The 21,259-nt window shown below is 45.6% G+C and overlaps 1 protein-coding gene across 1 annotated transcript in view; it reads right to left on the bottom strand.

The window, feature by feature from the left end:
- Nucleotides 1-21,259, bottom strand: part of TENM4 (teneurin transmembrane protein 4) — a 202,290-nt gene that overhangs the window by 173,595 nt on the left and 7,436 nt on the right. Inside the window, exons 2-3 of the mRNA XM_033146027.1 lie at nucleotides 20,399-20,497; nucleotides 16,969-17,204 (exon numbers count right to left, since the gene is read on the bottom strand). Coding sequence (XP_033001918.1) covers nucleotides 16,969-17,204; nucleotides 20,399-20,445 — 283 coding nt within the window. The 5' untranslated portion in view covers nucleotides 20,446-20,497. The remainder of the gene's footprint in view (nucleotides 1-16,968; nucleotides 17,205-20,398; nucleotides 20,498-21,259) is intronic.

The following is a 21,259-nucleotide window of genomic DNA, read 5'->3' on the forward strand; positions in this document are numbered from 1 at the left end:
ATTTTCCTGCACATCCAGCCTCTAGCCGGCTCAGAGCTTCAACTCCAGATATTTGGGTCTGGACTGGGGAGAGCGAATGACCTGGAGAGCAGGAAGAAATGGGAGTTTGGAGGATTTTTAGAGGGTGCTCCCCTCCATGTGATTTCAGTTATGCGCAGGACCCCCCAGAACGCAACCCCTGCATAACTGGGGAGATACCTGTAGCTCACATGAAACTACCCATCTCTTGTCCAAGTTCAGCTTAGTTTGAATCACAAAACAGCATCATCATGGACTCTCAAACCATCCCTTCTCATGGCTGTATTATAATCAGGCCTGAGCTGAAAACACCCCACCATTTCTCACGGACATTTTTGATAGCGCTGAAAGGCGCCTTCCACGTCCCGTGACCATTTGGTATTCTGCGTTTGCTCATTTGCGAAATCGGTCTCACTTGTCCTCACTTCCGACTGCCCTCGCTGATATGACCACACGGTCGAATCTGACTGGTTGCAATATTAACTACAGTTTTTCTGGTTGTATCATAACATCGGGCTCAGTAGCCTCCATTTCATTCATCACATACACAACTAACGTCACGTGACTCACTCAGAAATAGGTAGAAGCAGCAGCTAGTTGAAAATATTAGCACTGCATGGAGTTTTCATTTTAAACATGAGCCCTTTGCACCATTTAAGTCTTGGGGGAGGGGGAGAATTCTACTCCACTAAATCAGCATTTAAACAATTTTTTTTAAAAAAATGTTTTTAAAATAAAGGGAAGAGCAGAAGAGTTTGGATTTGATAGCCCGCTTTATCACTACCCAAAGGAGTCTCAAAGCGGCTAACATTCTCCTTTCCCTTCCTCCCCCACAACAAACACTCTGTGAGGTGAGTGGGGCTGAGAGACTTCAGAGAAGTGTGACTAGCCCAAGGTCATCCAGCAGCTGCATGTGGAGGAGCAGGGAAGCGAACCCAGTTCACCAGATTACAAGTCCACTGCTCTTAACCACTATGCCACACTGGCTCTCACTGGAAGAGGACATTGCCAGGAGAAGGAAAAAGGCAAAGCAAATGAGAATCATCATAATAATATTAAAACTAGTGGAAGAGAGCAAAAGAAGAAAGTCTTGAGGCATAATAGAGACTAAAAAAAAAAAAAAGTATTACGGTATAAGCTTTGGTAGAATAACGTCCACTTCATCAGATGCATGATGTTTTACTCTCAGGCATGTATTCACAGAGAGGAGAGTGTAAGCAGTGAGGGAAGAGAAAAATGTGATGCTCAAAGGACGGAGAGACAATTCAATTAGACCTTGAATGTATGCAAAACAAGCACAGTGACCCTTCAGAACAGCAGCGACAGGTGATAACACAAGCATACATTTGGGCTCTAATGGAGTTGTCACTGTCTTCACCTTTCTCATTTCATTTGCCCCTGACCTCACTGATTTTGCAACTTTACTTGGCATTTCCAATGGAGGATTGGATACTTCATGGATTTGACAATGTGGATGCTACGTTGGGTACAAAGCTTATAGCCTAACAAATTTGTTGACTGCTGCGGCTCTGGCCTTCTGGGAGCTGGAGGAAGGGAAGGGTTAACTGAGAGGTTATTGATGAATGCCGCAAGATCAGAAGAAACTGGGCAGATTTGGGTTGAAACTGGAGACCAAAAGGAGTGGGACTGGGAGAAGCCATGGATGTATCTGACGGACTCTTATTCAGAGCAGACTCATCATAATTAATGGACCCAAGTTAGCCATGGCCATTCATTTCAATGGCTCTACTCTGAGTAGCACTAACACTGCATACAACTCTATGAATTGAAGTGGCAGAATTGCGGGTGGAGCTTGGATTGAGGGCAAAGGAGGAAGGTGGAGAATTAAGAGTGGAAATTCTGAGGAATTGGGAAGAAAACTGTAGCAAATGAGAGGGAACCGATAGGGTCTAGAAAGCTAAGGTCCTGCTGGCCGCTGTAAAAACAGGATGCTGGGCTAGACGGGCTTTTGGCCTGATCCAGCAGGGCTCCTCTTATCATAGAATCGTAGAATTGTAGAGTTGGAAGGGACCCCGAGGGGCATCTAGTCCAATCCCCTGCAATCCAGGAATCTCAGCTAAAGCATCCATGGCAGATGGCCATCCAACCTCTGCTTAAAAACCACCAATGAAAGAGAGTCCACAACCTCCTGAGGGAGTCCGTTCCACTGTTGAATGGTTCTTAGTGTCAGAAAGTTCTTCCTGATGTTTAGTCAGAATCTCCTTTCTTGTAACTTGAAGTCCTACCCTCCAGAGAAGGAGAAAACAAGCTTGCTCCATTTCCCATGTGACAGCCCTTGAGATATTTGACTACAGCTATCGTATCTCCTCTCAGTCTCTTCTTTTCCAGGCTAAACATACCCAGATCCTTCAACCGTTCCTCATCAGGCTTGGTTTCCAGACCCTTGACCATCTTATAATGATAAATATAATTTTATTATATTACTCGCACCCATCTGGCTGGGTTGCCCCAGCCACATTCTTGGTTGCCCTCCTATGCAAATGTTCCAATTGTCAACACCCTTCTTAAATTGTGGGACCCACAACTGGACACCGGGCTCCGGGTGTTCACAGAGTGCGATTTCAGCGGCATCTCCACACAAGCAGAACTTGACCCGAGAAAAGGAGAGTTGAAGTGGGGGCTAGCTAGACACAGCAACCCTTTTCAGCCGTGAGACCCAGAGCGGCTAAGAAAAGCGGGCCAAGAAAGGCCCACAACTGGCGCGAGATGAAAAAGCAAAGTGGGGAGAATTGAGAGAGAAGAATGCCGACCACAGAAATGATTGGCGCGGAGCCAGGTCTGAAGGGTAACAACAGGAGCTGGAGAGAGAATTCAGTGTGGAAGTAAATTCACCACAAAGGAAAGGAGGAAGGGTGTAGGGGAGACTAGTTGTACACAGCGGGGTGTATGTGCATTCCTCTTCTGTCCTTAGACTGGAATTTTCAGAGCTACAACTAAGACTGAACGAAACTTCTCGGGATGAAAACAGTCTGAGGAAGTGTGTGTGTGTGGAACGGAGGCGGATAGATGCTCCTAAAATAGGGACTGCTTCATTCAGCTAGGAAGGTGTGAGCGAGACCAATTTAGATTTTTATTTGTACAGAGGAAGCTTTAAGAATGGTTTATTCCAACCTGCTAGTCCTCTTCCTCCAAACGAGCTTCGGTCATAAAAACCCTCTCTTAAAAAAATGAAGGGCAGTGTGAAGACGACAGCGGGGAGGGGGAGAACGGTCCGAAAGGAAGAGAGGCGCTTTTTTTCTTCTGCAAAAACAAGGCCTGGCAAATTGTTACAAATGGACCCAAGTCTGGGAGGGCTGATTAAGCAGCTGACACTGCGGAATTAATGACCTTCTCCCCTCCAGAGAACAGGAGCAAAAATCCAGCACAGGGAGTCGGGAGGAGCATAAATCTGAGGGAATGGGACAGCGTTAAGAGTCCTATCAATAATGAAATTTAACACAGCTCGGCAGCTGGCTCAGACAAGCCTCAAACGAAGGCGGCAGAGAAAGCGGTGGCTTGTTCGCGCTGGGGTTGCCCCATGTTGTTGTTGTTCAGTCGTTCAGTCGTGTCCGACTCTTCGTGACCCCATGGACCAGAGCACGCCAGGCACGCCTATCCTTCACCGCCTCCCGCAGTTTGGCCAAACTCATGTTAGTAGCTTCGAGAACACTGTCCAACCATCTCATCCTTTGTCGTCCCCTTCTCCTTGTGCCCTCCATCTTTCCCAACATCAGGGTCTTTTCCAGGGAGTCTTCTCTTCTCATGAGGTGGCCAAAGTACTGGAGCCTCAACTTCAGGATCTGTCCTTCTAGTGAGCACTCGGGGCCGATTTCCTTGAGAATGGATAGGTTTGATCTTCTTGCAGTCCATGGGACTCTCAAGAGTCTCCTCCAGCACCATAATTCAAAAGCATCAATTCTTCGGCGATCAGCCTTCTTGATGGTCCAGCTCTCACTATGGGTTGCCCCATAGCAGAATCCAATTTCCTCCCCCCACCCTCTGACCCCAAAATACCACCTTGGAAAGTTCAACCACACATATTATCACAGGGCAAAGATCCCCAAGTTGCAAGACAAATCTGTACCATGGGCTAGCTAACGTAAGTTCTCCCCAGGTAACAATCTCCGTCTCGCTCGATCCAACTTGCAATTTGTTTAAGTATGTTAAGAGCGGTGAGCGAGAGGCTGGCGTGAGCCAAAACACCGATCAAGGGCTTTTCATCTGACTTTTGGGATTAGTGATCATAAAATTAAAAAAAAAAAAAACCATAAATGGAGGAGTCGATGTTTTTCTCCGTTTCCCAGTTGCAATGCTGTTTGTTCACTCTGGTTGTTATTTGTTTTAAAAAATAAATAAATGTTGATTTGTTAACAACAGCAATGTTCAGAGATAACAAAAAGCAAGAAAAGAACCAACACTGTAAGCTGTAAAGCATCATAGCCTGGAAGGACAAAAGTACAAAGGTACAGCGTTGCTCCAAAGGGATAAGAAAATATTAACTCATACAAAAATTCACTTTACAAATAATATGGATTGGTGAAAAATAAATGTATTCTCCACCATTGTTGAGAATAAAGGTTCCATACGGGTTTAAATGAGCCAGATATTTGCATGTACATGTGGCACTGAGTGACCACGTACCTCAATATTTGTATAAGAAAAAAGAGAACATTAAAAAAAAATTAAAAAAGCCAAACAGTAATACGAGCTCTGCATCAAGTTTATGGGACAGCTGTCCAGGAAGGGCAATTTGCCTTTAAAAGTAAAATAATTTAATAAAACAATTCAGTAAAATAATTTTAAATAATAAAATAACACAAGATTCACTTTCGAAAAATACTTTTTTTAAAAAGGCTACGAGGCACCAATAAGCCATTCCTACCCAGGCATCCCCAAACTTCGGCCCTCCAGATGTTTTGGACTACAATTCCCATCATTCCTGACCACTGGTCCCATTAGCTAGGAGTTGTAGGCCAAAACATCTGGAGGGCCACAGGTTCGGGATGCCTGAAATAAACTCTTAACTGTAAGCTACAGCAATCTGCTGCTTGCTATTACAAGTAAGAACACTTCACATATGGCAAGTGTGTTCTCATGCAATAAATCCATTGTTGTGACAGAATCGCGAGAAAAAACACGTTATTGGGTGGGAAAAGAATCAGATACCGGCTTGAGTGTCAGAAGACGATGTTGCATTTCAACAGCGTCGCCGTCTCCAGGCATGTCTTTGTAATGGAAACAGGAGATTGAAAAGAAGATGGCCGAGTTTAATTCAACAAATCGGCCCACCCTCACGTGCTGTCACAGACAACTCAATCTGACGGCCATTATTATGACTGGATTGCCCCACACAAATGTGTGGTATTTGAAAACAGTGAAAGCAGCCATTGTGGGGGAAGTTTCTCCCTCCCTCTCGTTCATCCCGCTCCCTCTGTGTCTGCGTTTAGCTGCAATTAAAATACACTATTTCATGGTAATTAGCGTGAAATAAAGACCGGGACTTGAGGAGACCTCCTTTCAGAAGTTATTAAGATCTGTAGCACCTCCCCCCCCTTTCCCGGCCACTATTCCATTTTCAGTACTTGTGGGCAAAGGCTGAAGAAAGCTGAGGAATGGAGGATAAGTCTGAGCATCTGCGCTACGCTTGTTAAAAAGACCACGGCAGCCGTGGGACCCCCCCCCATCCAATCATCAGTGTCAGTAGGGACTTACAACTAGGGATTTATAATGACTGTTAAAACAAATCCCTCGTGACAAGTGAATTTAAGACTGGGGCAGAGCGTTCGGAGCAAAACTTGAAGCAGAAACAACCAGCTCCATCACAGCCCACAAGGAGATAGGGCCTGGAAGGAATCACAGAGGTGGAAGGGAACCCGAGGATCATTTAGCCCAGAGGTTCCCAAACTTATTTGGCCTACCACCCCCTTTTCAGAAAAAAATATATATATTACTCAGCACCCCCTGGAAATCTACCTTCTTTAAGCAAACGAACAGGAAGATGCAGTTCCCAAGGGACAGACCAGAGTGAAGCCTGCCAGCTCTGTTCGATCTGCCCCAGGGGCAGGGCTGGCGCCCCCCCCCGCCATTAGCCAAAAGGACAGGCAAGCTGAAAGGCAGGATGAAGCTGAAATGGTCTACCCAAGCCCAGGAAAACCCCTCAGTTTGAGCATGACCGCCAGGTCCAGGGGAGCAGTCAACAGGGGAGCGGGTCCCACAACAGTGCCCGACCTGGCAGTAAACGTCATTAAGCAACAGATGAAACACGTATGAACATGCCCCCCCCATTTTCTTCTTTGCTTTCTTTATGCTTCCAATAAAGAAGGCTGATCGCCAAAGAATTGATGCTTTTGAATTATGGTGCTGGACTGCACCCATGGACTGCAAGAAGATCAAACCTATCCATTCTGAAGGAAATCAGCCCTGAGTGCTCACTGGAAGGACAGATCCTGAAGCTGAGGCTCAGAATACTTTGGCCACCTCATGAGAAGAGGAGACTCCCTGGAAAAGACCCTGATGTTGGGAAAGACGGAGGGCAAAAAGAGAAGGGGATGACGGAGGATGAGATGGTTGGATAGTGTTCTTGAAGCTACCAAAATGAGTCTGACCAAACTGCGGGAGGCAGTGGAAGACAGGAGGGCCTGGCATGCTCTGGTCCATGGGGTCACAAAGAGTCGGACACCACTAAACGACTAAACAACAAATGCTTCCAATGTCCCCCCCAATTGCACTGAGGAGGAGGAGGAGAAGAAGAGTTTGGATTTGATATCCCGCTTTTCACTACCCAAAGGAGTCTCAAAGCGGCTAACATTCTCCTTTCCCTTCCTCCCCCACAACAAACACTCTGTGAGGTGAGTGGGGCTGAGAGACTTCAAAGAAGTGTGACTATCCCCAGGTCACCCAGCAGCTGCACGTGGAGGAGCGGGGACGCGAACCCGGTTCACCAGATTACAAGTCTACTGCTCTTAACCACCACACCACACTGGGAGCATCAATAGGCCCAAGCCCATGACAAATGGAGTGACGTCCAAGTGTCTGGGCCTGAGGTGGCGCAAACAGGACTGAGGGATAGTCTAGTGCAGCTTTTGCTGAGTTGATGCCCTCCAGATGTTGCCAAGCTACATCTCCCATCAGCCCCAGCCTGTTCTGGGAGTTGTAGTTCCAACGACTGGAAGGTGTCAGGCGGGCAACGCCAACTTGTGGAACGAAGCATATTGTGCAGCTAAAGAGATGGCACAGGGCACGGGATGGGCAATCTTTGGTTCACAGGGTAGGATTCTGGTCTGTGGTGCTATCAGCCCATCTTGAACTGCCTGCGGCTGATTTTTTCAGCCGGCCATTGCAGTTGTGCAGCAAGCAAGCAGATAGATAAGAGCTCAACCTACAGAGCTCCCCAACTGAAGCTCTGCAGCGCCTGACAGATATAAACCAAAGTGGAAACGTGAACGTGCAAAGCTGCTCGGAGCAGAACTTGACCTGATCCCTCGAGACTGCATCGGAAAGAAATCTTTAAAAAAGCAAATGAAAAGAAAGTCTGCTTTGCCCTTTGGCACTCCTGCGTGCCATTTCCATATCATAAGGTTGTTGAGTTTGGGCTTGGTTTGTTTTCAAAGTTAAAACCTGCGCTGCTCCTTGCTTTGGGCTGCTTGCTGAACTGGAAGATCACTCTTAACATTTTTTAAACAATTATTTCGTGGCACAGAAAGATGCTCATCTCCCGCAGCTCCTATAGGACCGTATATCTCCCTTACTCCGCTGCTTTTAAATGTCAGGCTAGAGGTCTTGCTTAGATTTGGAGCAGAAAAAGGACCAATTCATTATAGCCTTTTTTTTCCCAGGTTAGCTCTCCACTCCAGTTTGGGGGTGGGTGGAATGAATCGATCTCGAGAAGGAAGGCTCTAATGCAAGATCTTGTATCTTCAACGCCATTACTTTCAGAGCTGCCGTTAAATCATTTTAGCCTCCGCAGTCCCAAGGCTACAAAAAGCTATCCGTGGCTGCTGTCCAAACCTATAACGCAAGATCCCAAAATCAGCCCCTCTTAAAATAAAAGGGACAGTTCTCCCCTAACGAAAGCAAGCAGGCCTCCAACAGCACTGTGGATTCGGAGAACAAAAGAAAACGTTGTTTTTTGGATATATTTAGTTCTCGCAGCGGGCTTGAAGCAGCAGTCGAAACGAGGAGAGGGAAGGACGAGAGAGGCAGGGTGGAACTGGAAGCAATTTCCCCATCTTGGTTTTGTTGGGAGGTACTTTCCTCACTTCCCAGAGTTAAAGTGCAGCTTTTAACGGCTCAAAGGCGGCTGAGTCAGTGTTGCTTTTAACTGCGCTCTTGGCACAGCCACATGTATTTGATAAAAAAAAAGTTCCCAGAGAGAAAGCTGGTTTAAAACAAAAACAAAAGCCTCACACAACTCGACTGCGGTAAGCCTTTGAGCCATTCGTCTGGAGGAGGGAATCCTTCGGATGCGCAGATTCTCCTCCAGCTCAACCGTCCTCCAAGCACTTTATTCTCCCACAACAGATGGGAGTCAGAGTGCGCAGGTTCTTTAATGAGGGGAGGCGTGTTAATTAGGCTAGAAAGCAGCCAGGAAGGCCTCCGGGGTTTCCCACCATCCACATGGCGAGGGGAGGAAATACCTGAGAGAGCTGTGCCCCCGAGACAATATATATATATTTTTCAATGGCCACCCCTTTGGTATGTCTCTTGAGATGTTCCATCTGTCTATTCATCTACACATGGAACGCTGTTGGGCTCAGGTTCCCAGAGACGCTTCACAAGGGTGCATTGTGGAAGTCTAGGGCGGAATTAGCGGAGAGATCGTTAGGCTGAACGGTCTGGCAGTGAGCAGAAGCGAAATCTGCATGTCGTTAGTGCACATGGGTTGCGTCACCGTCAAGGAGGTGGGGGGATACCAGGTAAAAATAACAGTCCCTTCCCTTGCCCCAATTATCTGGGTGAAATAAATGCTTCCTAATTTTGGTTGCTCCTTTATGGATCACTGCCTTGTTGTGGCGAAGGGGCTTGGAATAACTCAGAGAAGCTATGAGCCCTGAGCGCTCACTGGAAGGACAGATCCTGAAGCTAAGGCTCCAGTACTTTGGCCACCTCATGAGAAGAGAAGACTCCCTGGAAAAGACCCTGATGTTGGGAAAGATGGATGGCACAAGAAGAAGGGGACAACAGAGGATGAGATGGTTGGACAGTGTTCTCGAAGCGACTGGCATGAGTTTGGCCAAACTGCGGGAGGCAGTGAAAGATAGGGGTGCCTGGCGTGCTCTGGTCCATGGGGTCACGAAGAGTCGGACACGATTGAATGACTGAACAACAACAAAATCTTTTTGCAGACTGAAAGCAACAGCGACAGTTGTTTCCATTCCGGACATGAGACTAATAAGTGAATGTCCACATTTTCTGGCCCCGTTTCCATTTTTCCCAGAATGCTCCGGCACCCATATCCAGAATGCATGTCAGAATGGGACTCCCATAGCCTCTCTGTCTCAAGCCATCTCTAGCTGAGATGTGCTTCCTTGCCTTCGCCTCTGTACACACCGCTGCGAATATTTGAAAAGGGAGTCACTGGTGACTCAAAGCCTGTCTAATTCCAGCAGGGATGTAATGGCTTCCTCGAGTTAATGCACCTTTATCTTTCTGTTTGCCCATTATTCCTCTTGTACGATGAGTCAGCCTTGTGAAAGCCTTCTGCTAAATCACAGTATTTACACATCACACCAGTCGTACAATTTCGATGGGATCACATTCTTTCCCCGCACTCTCTCCGCCCCACCCCCCCGCTCCGCCTGCGGAAAGCAGAACCAAAGCTTCTTCTGTAGATCTTTGAACAGAAAGAGAGCTAAACCAAGTTCCCTCCATTTGTTGAAAGCTATGAGAATGTCACTGAAGCACAATGAGTATGGACATTTCTACAGAATGTCTTTCTCCCTTAAGCGGGCAATTTATTGCAACACCACAGATGTGCAAGGTACACACAAAATTCCCAGGATGGACCAATTCCTTCTTTCTTCTCATATACAGAATTTTGTAATATCTGTCAATTTAGGGCTCATCCCCAAGGATGTGGTCTACGGAGAGCTGGCTTCCGGCACCAGGCCGGTTGCAAATAATGTCTGCAAATGTGACATGAAGGCTGGCAACATCAACCCCACGGTGTAGGAATCCCTTGCAGATCATAGAATCCTAGAGTTGGAAGAGACCACAAGGGCCATCCAGTCCAACCCCCTGCCAAGCAGGAAACACCATCAAAGCATTCCTGACAGATGGCTGTCAAGCCTCTGCTTAAAGACCTCCAAAGAAGGAGACTCCACCACACTCCTTGGTAGCAAATTCCACTGTCCAACAGCTCTCACTGTCAGGAAGTTCTTCCTAATGTTTAGGTGGAATCTTCTTTCTTGTAGTTTGAATCCATTGCCCCGTGTCCGCTTCTCTGGAGCAGCAGAAAACAACCTTTCACCCTCCTCTATATGACATCCTTTTATATACTGTATTTGAACATGGCTATCATATCACCCCTTAACCTTCTCTTCTCCAGGCTAAACATACCCAGCTCCCTAAGCCGTTCCTCAATGACCACAGTGCCTGGAGACAGGCAGTCAGACAGGTAGTCAGATTGTGCATCCACAGAAGTGACCAGAGGAGGAATGACCACTGGAAGGAGCATGGGGAAAAGAAACTCCCTGGTGCATCTGCAGCAGCACAACCGGACGCCTTCATCTGCCCCAGCTGCAACAAAACATGTCTCTCCTGTATCGGTCTCTACAGCCACATCAGCTGCTGAAACTCTCCAAAGGTTTGACTTCAAGGCACACTCCTCCATTGTCTCCTGAGAGAGATGGATGCCAGCAACTGACAATTTAGGGTTTATCCAGGCTTCCTTTTGTGCCATGTTCCTAGGCACAGGACCCGGCATTAAAGCTCCACACACCTGGATAGTTTTGGGGTCTTTTGGTCCCCAGGAAGACCTGCATTTTATCACTGAATTGCAGCTAACAGCAACTGAGTTTTCTGCAGATTACTACTGGCTCTGATGCAGCAGTAAAACGTGAGTTTTACAAATAACCAACAACTCTCAGACATGGAGCTTTGAAGTGAGGATATGTGCCTGGAAAGCACAGCACAAAAGGAACTCTGGATGAGTGCTAAATTGAGTGATTCCTCAACTGTGCAATGCAGGACACAAGCAGCTGCTTTAACGGAGACTTGTGACACCCTTAAAGCCTAGCCAATTTATTGTGGTATAGGTTTTTGTGGACTACAGTTAATGTATCTTGAATTGCAGGTATGTAATCAAGCAGGAGGTGCGGGGAGGACTGTAAACAGTGAGGCCAGGAGGAAATAAAATGCTGGAAAAGTACAGAAATGGATAATAATGCACAGTTATTAAACATGGCAATTCACAAAATAATGACTGTGTAATATGTGACCTGCTATTTATGGCCAGCGCCTGAAAGTTTATGCCATAGTAAGTTTGAACAAATCATGCCATGGGTTAAGAAGAGAGCGGAAAATGATATACACCGGCACTCTTGAGATAACAAAATTAATCACGGCAGTAGAATTTTTACACTAGAGTCACGCTCTGAGTTACTTTAGCGAACTATCCAATATTGTTTAGACATTTTAATGCAATGAACTCAAGCTCGTTCCACTCCATAACATAATCAAAGCCAACAAGAGATGCATTTTGTCAACCTTTCTTAAAATTAAATACTGCAACTCAATTGAAATCAGTGCTACAAAACCAAAGGTTAAATATTGTCCCAGAAGAGCCAAACAATTTAAAACCGTAAACCTAGAAACGCACCCCAAAGTTCAGAAAGTAAAAATCTGTTGTTTTTTAAAAAAAAGTTAGGAATCAAAAGAAGTACTTTCCCTGACACCTCTATTTTAGTAAGGAAAGGGAAATGTGGAGGAAAGATTTATAGGTGTGTTTGTGTGTGTGTGCTTTCTAGTTAGTGATACAATTTTTATCCTCAACTTGACAGGATGTAGAAAATAATTACAAATGAAAAGGTTATTCATAATTTTTAAATGAGTTAATTAGTAAACCCAGTCAGAGTCACTCATTACATTAATTAATAATTGATTATACTTGAAATTAAACACAGTTTTTCATTAAATCTAATTAAATATCTGCATCCCCCCCCCTCAACATGGTGATTAGATCAGTGGGCCCGATAGCAGCTCTCCTCGTTAACTATGTTTACGCAGTGCTCAACCAATTACTTTTGAATTTGAATAATTCTTTTAGAATTTGGAAATTATGGACTCATGATCCCCACCAGCATAACATGACCAATAATTCCCCCCCACACCTTTATTTTTGGTGCATTTTGCCAATCTACTTTGGCATGTGGAAGATACTTAGAAACCATCAGACAGGATATGAAAAAGAGTTAAGGTTTATATCCGAAGTAGCGCTACGTAAAGGCCCTGTCTGCACAGGGATTTCTGTTTGTGCAAAGGAACGTTCTCCAACTCTCTTCCCCATGTAATACTACCTGAATCTGGTCCAAGGGTTCCCCCAACCCACTCGAGTAATTTGGGTAGGGTGTGGGGCACACACAGGGGTGGGGAGAGTGGAAGTTTCGTTGCAAAAGTGTATATCGTTGAGCTGACGACACATGTGAACTGGACAGCCCCTAAACGCTAATGTAAAAAACTGGAAAGACATTTTTGGACTCACAGCTGTCCATGGAGGCGCAGGTTAATTCTGTGTCCAGGGCAGCTGTCTACCAGCTCCACCTGGTACGCAGGCTGAGACCCTCCCTGCCCGCAGACTGTCTCGCCAGAGTGGTGCATGCTCTGGTTATCTCCCGCTTGGACTACTGCAATGCGCTCTATGTGGGGCTACCTTTGAAGGTGACCCGGAAACTGCAACTAATCCAGAATGTGGCAGGTAGACTGGTGACTGGGAGCAGCCGCCGAGACCACATAACACCAGTCCTGAAAGACCTACATTGGCTCCCAGTACGTTTCCGAGCACAATTCAAAGTGTTGGTGCTGACATTGAAAGCCCTCAACGGCCTCAGCCCAGTATACTTGAAGGAGCATCTCCACCCCCATCATTCTGCCCGGACACCAAGGTCCAGCTCCGAGGGCCTTCTGGCAGCTCCCTCACTGTGAGAAATTAAGTTTCAGGGAACCAGGCAAGAGGGCCTTCTCGGTAGTGGCACCTGCCTTGTGGAATGTGGAATGCCCTCCTATCCAATGTCAAGGAAATAAACAACTATCTGACGTTTAGAAGACACCTGAAGGCAGCCTGTTTAGGGAAGTTTTTAATGACTGGTGTTTTAATGCACAGTGGTACCTCGAGTTACAAACGCCTCAGGGTACAAATGCTTCAGGTCGCAAACTCCGCTAACCTGAGTTACTTCGAGTTGAGAACTTTGCCCCAGGATGAGATCGGAAATCGTGTGCCGGTGGCGCAGCAGCAGCAAAAGGCCCCATTAGAGAAAGCATGCCTCTAATTAAGAACAGTTTCAGATTAAGAACGGACCTCCGGAATGAATTAAATTCGTAAGTAGAGGTACCACTGTATTTTAAATCTTTTGTTGGAAGCCACCCAGAGTGGCTGGGAATAAATAATAAATTATTACTGTTGTTGTTAATGAAGAAGAAGAGAAGAAGAGTTTGGATTTGATATCCTGCTTTTCACTACCCGAAGGAGTCTCAAAGCGGCTAACATTCTCCTTCCTCCCCCACAACAAACACTCTGTGAGGTGAGTGGGGCTGAGAGACTTCAAAGAAGTGTGACTAGCCCAAGGTCACCCAGCAGCTGCATGTGGAGGAGCGGGGAAGCGAACCCGGTTCACTGGATTATGAGTCCACCGCTCTTAACCACTACACCACACTGTTGTTGTTGTTGTTGTTGTTGTTGTTGTTGTTGTTAGGAAGAGGAAACCAGACGGCATGGCAGAAGTGAGATTTTCACACATACAACCCACCCCCCTGGCCAACAAGTCCTCCCTGCTTTTGATGGATGCAGAAGTTCTACATGAACTAGGGACAAGTTCCGCTGACATGCGGAGATAATGTCCCAACATCTGCTTGGCGCATAAAGATAACGCAAGATAAATGGGATGCCGGGGTTGGACATACTTGGCAAATGATGAAAGGTGACTGCACCTTCCATCAAGCTGCTATCAATTTAATGCTCGCTGATTAATCACTTCTGCTCCTACTATGGAGAACGCTAAAAAAATGTGACCGTAAGCACGGCGGCAATCTTTTGAGAGCCGGGGTTGAGGGTGGAAGAGAGATTCGGTCATTAAAGAAACATCCGCCGGAAGAATACGGCAGCGGAAGAAATAATCTGTTGGCAACAAATGGCATGCACGAGGGACGCAAGCAGGAAAGTCCTATTTTCTACTCACATGTGCAGCTTGCAGCAAGTTATAACCTAATGCTTTAAAGTTCGATGGCATGGAAGAAGCGAAGGTAAAATCAGCAGGGAGCTCGATGCTGCTGCATGGGAACAAGTCCTTTTACCTAGGCTTAAAGAGTCCTAGGAACATAATTACAGGTGAAACTCGAAAAATTAGAATATCGTGGAAAGGTTCATTTCTTTCAGTAATTCAACTTAAAAGGTGAAACTAATATATGAGATAGACTCATGACATGCAAAGCGAGATATGTCAAGCCTTTATTTGTTATAATTGTGATGATTATGGTGTACAGCTGATGAGAACCCCAAATTAACAATTTCAACTTTGGGGTTTTCACCAGCTGTACGCCATATTCATCACAATTATAACAAACAAAGGCTTGGCATATCTCGCTTTGCATGTCATGAGTCTATCTCATATATTAAACTCCAGTAGCTAATGAAAACAATTGCTTACATAAATGGACTTTTCCACGATATTCTAATTTTTCGAGTTTCACCTGTATAGCAGCAGCACAACCATCTCCATTTATTGGGTTGTGGGTTTGTTTGTTTTTTTGTAAGGTTTCAGGGATTTTTTTTTCTCCCTAATGGAAACAAATACAAAATTGGGACTGACGTGTTAAGCTGGTGTCTCATCGAAGGAGAAAAGAGAGACACAAACTGCAAGTACTTGTTTTCTGAATTGCAGGAGCATCATCGGTAAGAGAGCAGCAGGGAGGTAGAAAATACAGGAAAAGAATTCCAGGTGCAAAGAGGTATGTGTGTTTTCACTGAGACCGACATATTTCAAGTAGAATTCTTTAGGGACTCTCTTAGGCACAACCACATTCCAGAGATAGCCTCCCTGCTCAATTACGCAATAATTCTGAGAGATGATTTAGAATTATCACATAACAGAGTTTGGAGGCTGTTGTGCCCAAGAGCAACCCAAAAAAGAGTTGAAGAAGAAGAAGAAGAAGAAGAAGAAGAAGAAGAAGAAGAAGAAGAAGAAGAAGAGTTTGGATTTGATATCCCGCTTTATCACTACCCGAAGGAGTCTCAAAGCGGCTGACATTCTCCTTTCCCTTCCTCCCCCCCAACAAACACTCTGTGAGGTGAGTGGGGCTGAGAGACTTCAAAGAAGTGTGACTAGCCCAAGGTCATCCAGCAGCTGCAAGTGGAAGAGCGGAGACGCGAACCCGGTTCACCAGATTACGAGTCTACCGCTCTTAACCACTACACCATCACAAATGGGCTGGGCTTAATAAAGACACAGTTGAAGGCTTTTATCCTTCTTATCCCGCAAGATCACTGTCCCCACCCCTCAAAGTCTTCCATCCTTCCATGCCTTAAAAGTATTGGAAAAGCTGGAAAACTGAGGAAGCCCACTTCCCATGTTTGCAAAGCTATTGTGCGAAGATTTTGAAAGGGGATAAACAATATTCCGGATTTAGTATCTGGAATGTCTTGCCCTAAATTACGCAGATTTCATAGATAAGTAAACCTGAAAACTGCTCTTCCAACTACCACCACCCCATTTGCAGCTCCATTCACTTAATTTATCGGAGAATGGGGTGGAAACAAAGAAATCAAGAATGGGTACTAATCTCAAGGTTAAGTTGAGTACTGGGGTACTTTGGGGGCAAGCTGACTCTTCTACTAACCTGCCCCCTCTCCCTCCCCACAAGATGTTTCCCTGTCAAAATTCAGAAATCACCAAAAAGGAAGTAACCACATGCCGCCACTCCAAGTGAGCTGTTATTTATTGTTACAGGTAGGTAGCCATGTTGGTCTGCCATAGTTGAAACAAAATAAAAAATAAAAAAAATCCTTCCAGTAGCACCTTATAGACCAACTAAGTCTGTTCTTGGTAGGAGCTTTTGTGCATGCACACGAAAGCTCCTACCAAGAACAAACTTAGTTGGTCTCTAAGGTGCTATTGTAAGGATTTTTTTTTCTTTTTTCTTTTGTTCTGTTATTTACTGTTTGCCCTCTAGGTATTTGTAGATGTTTCTCTAAGAGCAGAATATGCATTTACCTGTAGCATATGGCGCAACAGACTGTTTAAAGCAAAGTTTCCCAAACTTGGGTCTCCGGCTGTTTTTGGACTACAACTCCCATCATCCCTGGCTAGCAGGACCACTAGTCAGTGATGATGGGAATTGTAGTCCAAAAACATCTGGGGACACAAATGTGGCGAACCCTGGTTTAAAACACAAGCAACTTTTTGGAGCTATCATCCTGATGTTCTAGATGCCTACTGGAAGATTTCCTATATGTATGTGGGTCTTTTACTCATTGATGAGCTGTTTGGAGAGGTTGGGAGTAGATCTGTCCAGCAAATTCCTTCATCTCCCCCCAGCAGAGAAATCTCCCTCCAGCAGAGAAATTCTCCCCCCAGCAGAGAAACAGGCAGCACACAGTATGCAAGGCAGACGTTCTTTCTGGGCAACTCGGCCAAAGGAGCAGAATCGCCCGATGAAAACAGCAACAGCAACACCAATATTTTCACAGGGTACTGAAAAGGGCCGAAGGAGAAAGAAAGGGGTGAAGAAGGGAAAACTTACCGATAAAATAAGCCAGCAGTATCACCAGTGTGACTGAGATGATGATGGCACTCAAGGCAGCACATTTCCATGTACAGTACTTATAGGGTTTCTTCAGGTTAAAGGCTGGCCTAGAAAATGTACTTCTGGGAAGAGGTCTAGGGGGAGGCGAGTACACAGTGCTGGACGTCAAGGGGTATCCTGGAGAAGTTGTACAAAAGAGGGGAGAGGTGCCACCTGGTTTGAACAGGAAGTGCCTGTGGGGAGAGAAAGAGAGAGAGATTGCAAACGATTGAGGCACAAGGAGGATTTTAAACTTAGCAGCACTTGGCTAAACACACACAAACACACACACACATAAAAACAGTGTCATGCATCGAGGACAAGGGCTTTGTAAAAACAGGAATGAAGAAGAAGAAGAAGAAGAAGAAGAAGAAGAAGAAGAAGAAGAAAGAAGGAAGAAATGAAATGAAATGCATCCACTGAAATTAAAAAAGTAAGCCTGTTAAAAAACACTGAAGCTGCTAATTCATGTCTCCATAAGAAAGCCAAAGGACAAATTATATTGCTTGTATACAGCGGTGACAGGTGTCCAATAGAGCAGTGCTCAGGGAGACCGAGAGGAGGTGGATCCAGAGTTAATGACACACAGATCCACTCTCCTGGGAGGTTGTAAATAAGAAGGCAGGCAAGTGACGAAGGGAGAATGCCAGGCTGAGGCTCGTGGGACACTGGCCCACTTGCCCAAATAGACCAGCCTTCGCTAGTTGTGTGAGAGTGTGTCCCCAAATGTTATCTGCTACACTGCGCAGAGGGAAGGACGATGCATGTTACGTTTGCGCCACTGGCATTTTGTGACAAGTGTTGAGATTTTTTTGTCAGTGGTGGTCTTTTGGCACCCCTGTGGCGGATCTTCACATCTTTCCTGTACTCTCTCCGTAAAGAGAAGGGCACCACCCAAAGCCGAGCTGGTACACACTGGGAGATGGTTTCTCATCAAAATGGAAGGAAGGAAGCAGCAGCAGCAGCAGCAGTAATGGCAGGATGTGCAGGTCTAAGGGTAAAACTCCACATTGCAAGAAGCAAAGGGGGATTCCCAGCCTAGTGTTACCCTCCGAGTGGAGATGAGAGAGGGCCATGTTTGCAGGAGAGAAATCAGTGGTCTTACACCATTGAGAGAGCCAGTCAACATGGGTGAGGTTAAGGCTGTCTGATGCCAAGTCTCCCCTGCAGGTGCCTCATCCTGTGCTGCATTCACATGACTTTCTGGTCAACGCCATAATCTCCTGGCTGAACCTCTTCCTAAGGCACCTTGGTTGGCCAACCCCAAATATTCTAGATCAGCCTTTCTCAACACTGGGTCCTCAGATGTTCTTGAACCACAACTCGTATGAACCAAACAGGACCATGCAATCATCATCTGAGGCCCTTCTTTGCATGCCTCCTCCATGAAAGGTCCAGAGGGTGGCAACACGAGAACGGGGCCTTTTCTGCAGTGACCCCCTGTTAGTGGAATGCTCTCCCCAGGGAAGCTCGCCTGGTGCTTTCATTATAAACCTTTAGGCACCAGGGGAAAATGTTCCTTGGGCTGATTAAATAATCTATGTCCTTTTAAATATGTTTGTGGGAGGGGAGTTATTCATTTGCTTTGTTGGTTTTTGTGTTATACACGTTATTGCCCTTTTTATTACATATTTTGTGTTCTCATTTTGTACACCGCCCTGTGATCTTCGGATGAAGAGTGGCATTCAAATTCAATCATCACCATCAGCAGCAACAACAACTCCCATCATCTTTGACCACTGGCCATGTTGGCTAGGGAAGATGGGAGTTGTAGTCCAGCAACACCTAGGGACCCAAGGTTGAGAAAACCTGCTCTAAGATGGATCACTGGTATGTGGTCCAAAATGACAAGCTTTATTTACATCATTGACATTCTCCCGTTCTTCTGCGAAGGCCCAGATGGCATGCATAAGGTTTTCACAGGCAGCTCACCTATCCATGTACTGACCAGCCCTAGACCTGCTGCTGGGGAAGTTGCCTCCAGGACCACAGCCCTGAGACCAGGTACAGAATAAGCGGCTGGGGATTAAAACTATCCCGATCAGGATTTTTCTTTTCTTTTTTTTAAAGAACGGGCTGCATCCCACTTGCAGAATGATTTTCATGCAATGGAACTTGCAGGCCTTCCCCCTGCACGTCCGCCCTCCAAATATTCTCTGGGTGCTCCCCCCCCAACAAATTTGGAAGGGGGTGCAGGGGTGTGCAAGAAGAGGAGATGGAGCAAAATTTGTTTGCATGAGTGGAAGTTGTTCCATGAGTGCAAAGACTTTGTTGGATGCTACCTTTGTTAGATATGCTACCTTCCGCTGTTCTTGAAGGCCGATTCTCAAGAACACCATTCCAGAATCAACTCTGCCCCTGTGGAGTCGGTAATGTGGAGACTGTATCACATGTACTCCTGTCTTGCCCCTTATATAAAGACTTGAGGGAAGAGATTGCCATTCTGGGCCGCCTGTCCGAGGACATACAGTTTTTCCTCCTGGCAGACCAGAATACCCAGACAACGGAGAAGGTAGCCAGATTTGTTGAGAGGGCCATGAAATTGAGGTCTGCCAGCTGAATGATAACAGTGCCCCCTCATAATTAAGATCTCATTTATTCTTGTTTTAATTGTGCCGAACCCCAATTCAGCTCATTTTATTGGTTATATATGGTTTTTATCAGTATCTGTGATATGTGTCTTTTTGATGCAATGGACTGTAGGCTATGCAAATAAAGTTTGTTGTTGTTGTTGTTGTTGTTGTTGTTGTTTTGTTGGATGCAGTCCCACTGGCTCTTACCAAAAGGGACACCATCCCCACCCCCTTAGGGGAACGAAATGTTGCCAGCTCCACGATTCCCTGAAATACATGCCAACTTCTCCAATCAAAATGATGGACACATGGGGAAAAGTGCCGCCGAAGCAAACAACCGCTGTTGTCAAATGGACACAAACCCTCCCACCACCACCCCAAAGTTCAGACATGAAACCTGGAAAACATCGGATTATGACATTTAAACCATCTCAAACGAAGCACAAAGCAAAACACAGTGACATGCCTAAGAAGACCTGCTATCCCGCTGCAGCTGCCTCTGTGTTAGTGAAATGGCTTTCAAGCTGTCAGGAGGAAGCCAATGAGATGCTATGGATTGGCATATTAACGAGGCTGCCATTAATATGTGCAGGACGATTTGCGTTCCATACTGTCATGAACCTCATTGTTCTGATTACGACTTTTTTGGGGGGGGAGGTGGGGGGAAGAGAGCAAAATAGGGTGGGGGGGATAGATTACGTGAGACAAGAAAGTGAGAGGGAAAATAATAATATGACAGATTAATTTTTCATGCAAAGGACCAGGGAATGGTTGCAATATTAACAGAGCAAAGACCACATTAAGCGTCAACGTACCCATCATTGAAAGAACCGTCATGTCGGGAGGAGGTGAGAATGTCCATCTCAATGAGGTTGTCCTGCAATGTCTCTAGGAATGTCTGCTTTGCTATGTTTCTACATACATATGGAAACATGAATGAAGCCAAGTGAGACATGCATCTATGAAGTGTGACCTCATAAACCCACAAATGGTTATAGTGCAGCTGTGCATGGGATTAGAAATGATGGGCCACTCATTGATATGTATAGCATGTTACAACATATACATATATAGCATTTGTGAATGTTCACTTCCATATATACACATATCTACTCTATGTATGCACACACACAAGAATATATACGTGTGTGTATTGCCACGAATATCTTAACGTTTGTTGAATGTTCGCATTCACGTCTCAAGGTTGGTGACCCGACACGAACTTTGGGAACATGTGAAAATTCCTTTTGTCGGTGAATGCCAACTATCACACTCAGGTGATAGGAACACTCAGCCGTGTTATCCTCTTTTTGAGCTTTCAGACATTCACAGAATTCATCTGGGATTGCCAACGGTCACAGGTAAATTCATCAGATTTCAGACATCCAATGCAATAAGTAGCTATATCTACACACACATATACACACAGATCTGTGAGCACAAAACATTGTTTGGTTCTATGTTCGCATTTCATGGCTTTGCTGCCAACGCAGCTGTCCAAACCCACCACGCATGAATCTATCTAATCCACTGGACGTCTTAATTTCACGCAGCAAGCGTCCCTAGTAATGAGTCTGCCTCCGTGGGTGCTCCGGCAAGAAGACAGACTATGCCAGTCAGTCAATAATCTTCCTATAGAAACCCTATTCTCGCCGATCCGCAGATAAGAATTCAAT

The sequence above is a fragment of the Lacerta agilis genome, chromosome 4 (genome assembly GCF_009819535.1).
Source record: "Lacerta agilis isolate rLacAgi1 chromosome 4, rLacAgi1.pri, whole genome shotgun sequence".
Taxonomy (NCBI): domain Eukaryota; kingdom Metazoa; phylum Chordata; class Lepidosauria; order Squamata; family Lacertidae; genus Lacerta; species Lacerta agilis.